The following is a 2,627-nucleotide window of genomic DNA, read 5'->3' on the forward strand; positions in this document are numbered from 1 at the left end:
CGCTCATCAGACTATACCTTCCCAGCACCACCCTCCTCTTCCTCGTCCACCCTCTCCCTAGATCTCCGGTAGCTCCCTCATCACTACCTATCCTCCTCGCTTCCTCTTCTCGCCTCCCTTTGCCGCCCTCCTCCCTCCTCCTCCTCCTCCTCCACCTTCCTTCTCCACCGCCATCCTTCTCCTCCTCCTTCACCCCCATCCTCCCTCACCCGCCACGCCTCCCCAACATGGTCCCCCCCCCCCCTCCCCCGCTTCCTTCCCCGCTCCATTTCCTACCAGCTCCGGAATCGATCCACCCAGGTCAGTTACCTCCCGGCCCCTCCCCCAGCTCTCTCCTTTCCTCAGATAATCACCTCGCCGTGTCTTACTCTTTCTGTTCTCAATCTACCGCTTCCAGTCGAGAGAGAAAGGAGTGATAGAAAGAAAGAGAGTGTTCATAGCCTGTCGTGATATCCACGACCTCTTGTTTTCACCAAGTTGCGTTCTTTGCTCTTTTGCAGTCGCTGTAAGATAGCCCTCTCCACTTTTCATCACACAGCTAGCGCGAGCAGCTCCGGCTGGCCGACAATACATCGGGTTTCCTCCATGTCTGATTCTGATTCCGACGAAGCACTGAGGCTCACTTTATCTCCGCCAGGATCGCATTCTTATCCCGACAGGCCAGAAAGCTCTCACCAAGGTCCGTCTGGATCACATTCCCTTTCTGACAGATCAGAAATTGCCCAACAGCCGTCTTTGACGGATGAATCCGAGCGCGGATATCGACGGCCAAGACGAGGTTCTGGCGATCGGTCCTCCACATTAAAGCAGAAGGAAGACCGTATTTCTCCTCCATATCCTTGGTCAACCGATAGGCGTGCTGTTGTGCAATCTCTAGATTGGATGATGGCCAACGGGATAACTCGCATTTATGGAGAGGTCACCTGCAAAAAGTGTGGCACACATATGGTCGACGTTGATCTCGAACCAACATTTTATCGATTGAGCACTTATTTTTTGGCGAATAGAGACACTATGCATGACCGGGCTCCAAGGCATTGGACAAATCCCCAGCTTCTGAGATGCCGTATCTGCCAACAGACCGACCACGTAAGGCCAGTCGTCAATGCGAAGAAAAGGAGTATCAATTGGCTGTTTCTGCTTCTCACAGAGACACTAGGTATCTGCACCTTGGAACAGTTGAAATATTTCTGCAAACATACGCGCAAACACAGAACTGGTGCAAAAGATAGAGTGCTGTATCTCACTTATGCAGGGTTGCTGAAGCAGTTGAATCCAGCTGGACCTTACGAATAACGGGATCGCGTCCCTTAAGAACTGGCAGGTCGGTTCAGCAGAGTCTAAGGTCGGATGTCCTACACTCCTCCTTTTCGAGTTCACGTCGATTTAGACAACTGTGTGCTTTATATTGTTTGGGGATTGAGTGCAGTATTTGCAGCTTTCGGTTTAGCATTTGTCTAGGGTTTCCTGCAAAATTTTTTGTATGGGCAAGGCGGTCTCTTGGTATGTTGGCTCTTATCATGTCTAGTTACTCACAGCCAACCACGTCAAACTTCAAAACTCACTGCCGAATTTGACTTTCTGTGACTAGCTCGAATCGGTGCCTTCTTAAATCCAGCAACGTTTCGATTAATCAATGATCAGTTCAAAATCGGGTAGGAAACGTCCCGGTATAATTTTCCACCAATAGAAATACGACCCCCTATTTCAGCACACAAATTTGAAATTGTTAGCTAGTGCTTTTGCAATCTATCTGTGTTTTCATAGAAATTCTGATTTCCATTATCTAATTGTCGTTAAGGAAAGTTTTACAGTTTCTCATCTGAACTATCATCGTCCATTTAGGTCTGTGTCTAGGTTTACATCTGGACTTGTATATATTGTTAGTTTTGTTGTCTTAGTATTGCAATGCAGTTAAGGTCATCCCTGATAAACGGTCGCTTTGTCGGTTTTGCCATTTAATCGTTCGCCCCCTTCTCCCTCCCTCTCCGCATGAGTGTGCATGGTTTTTTGCCGTACATGATTCTCCTTCGTTTATGAACTAAGTGTAACTTTCTCACTAGTAGGAAAAACCAGAATTCTGTTGAGATTTTATGCGCTTTACTATAGGGTGAGTGTTCTTTACAGTCAGTATGGTTCCCAGCTTTTTCTAGTTGCATATGCACACCTATTGTGTTGATATAAACTTCAAAGTTGTATCGTTGGACATTTTTTAATAAGCTTAGGTGGATAACGCACTTATCTTTTCTTCTCCCACTCCTTTTCTTGAGATGTGTAGCATGTTAATTTGCTCCTATCGCGAAAAGGGTTATGGGCATTTAATATATGGATGGTGGTTGATTGATCTAGAACTTTGCTAATTGTACTTAAAACTTTGATTTGAGAATGTTTACATGCATGCAAGTATGCATGTTTGTATTGCTGAATTTCATGGTGGATGTTGGGAGATTGAGATTGAGATGGAGATGGAGATGGAGATTGAGAGAGAGAGAGAGAGAGAGAGAGAGATTTACCTCATGGGTCTATGAGACAAGTACAAACACCGAAAAGTGACTTACTACATTTGGATAGCCATAGAATTAGGGGAGTACACAAGGCAGCTCCTTCCGAGTTATTGTAGGGCATAG

At 46.1% G+C, this 2,627-nt stretch overlaps 1 protein-coding gene across 1 annotated transcript; it reads left to right on the forward strand.

Annotated features, from left to right (window-relative positions):
- The first annotated feature begins 585 nt into the window (after positions 1 to 585).
- Positions 586 to 1,296, forward strand: LOC147901751 (uncharacterized). The gene has a single exon (XM_087374304.1). The coding sequence runs from the start codon at positions 586 to 588 to the stop codon at positions 1,294 to 1,296; it is 711 nt and encodes a 236-aa protein (XP_087230430.1).
- Positions 1,297 to 2,627: the final 1,331 nt, after the last annotated feature.

This window comes from Dipteris shenzhenensis, chromosome 5 (assembly GCF_047967505.1).
Source record: "Dipteris shenzhenensis isolate YYH24624 ecotype China chromosome 5, Dip_SZ_1.0, whole genome shotgun sequence".
NCBI lineage: Eukaryota > Viridiplantae > Streptophyta > Polypodiopsida > Gleicheniales > Dipteridaceae > Dipteris > Dipteris shenzhenensis.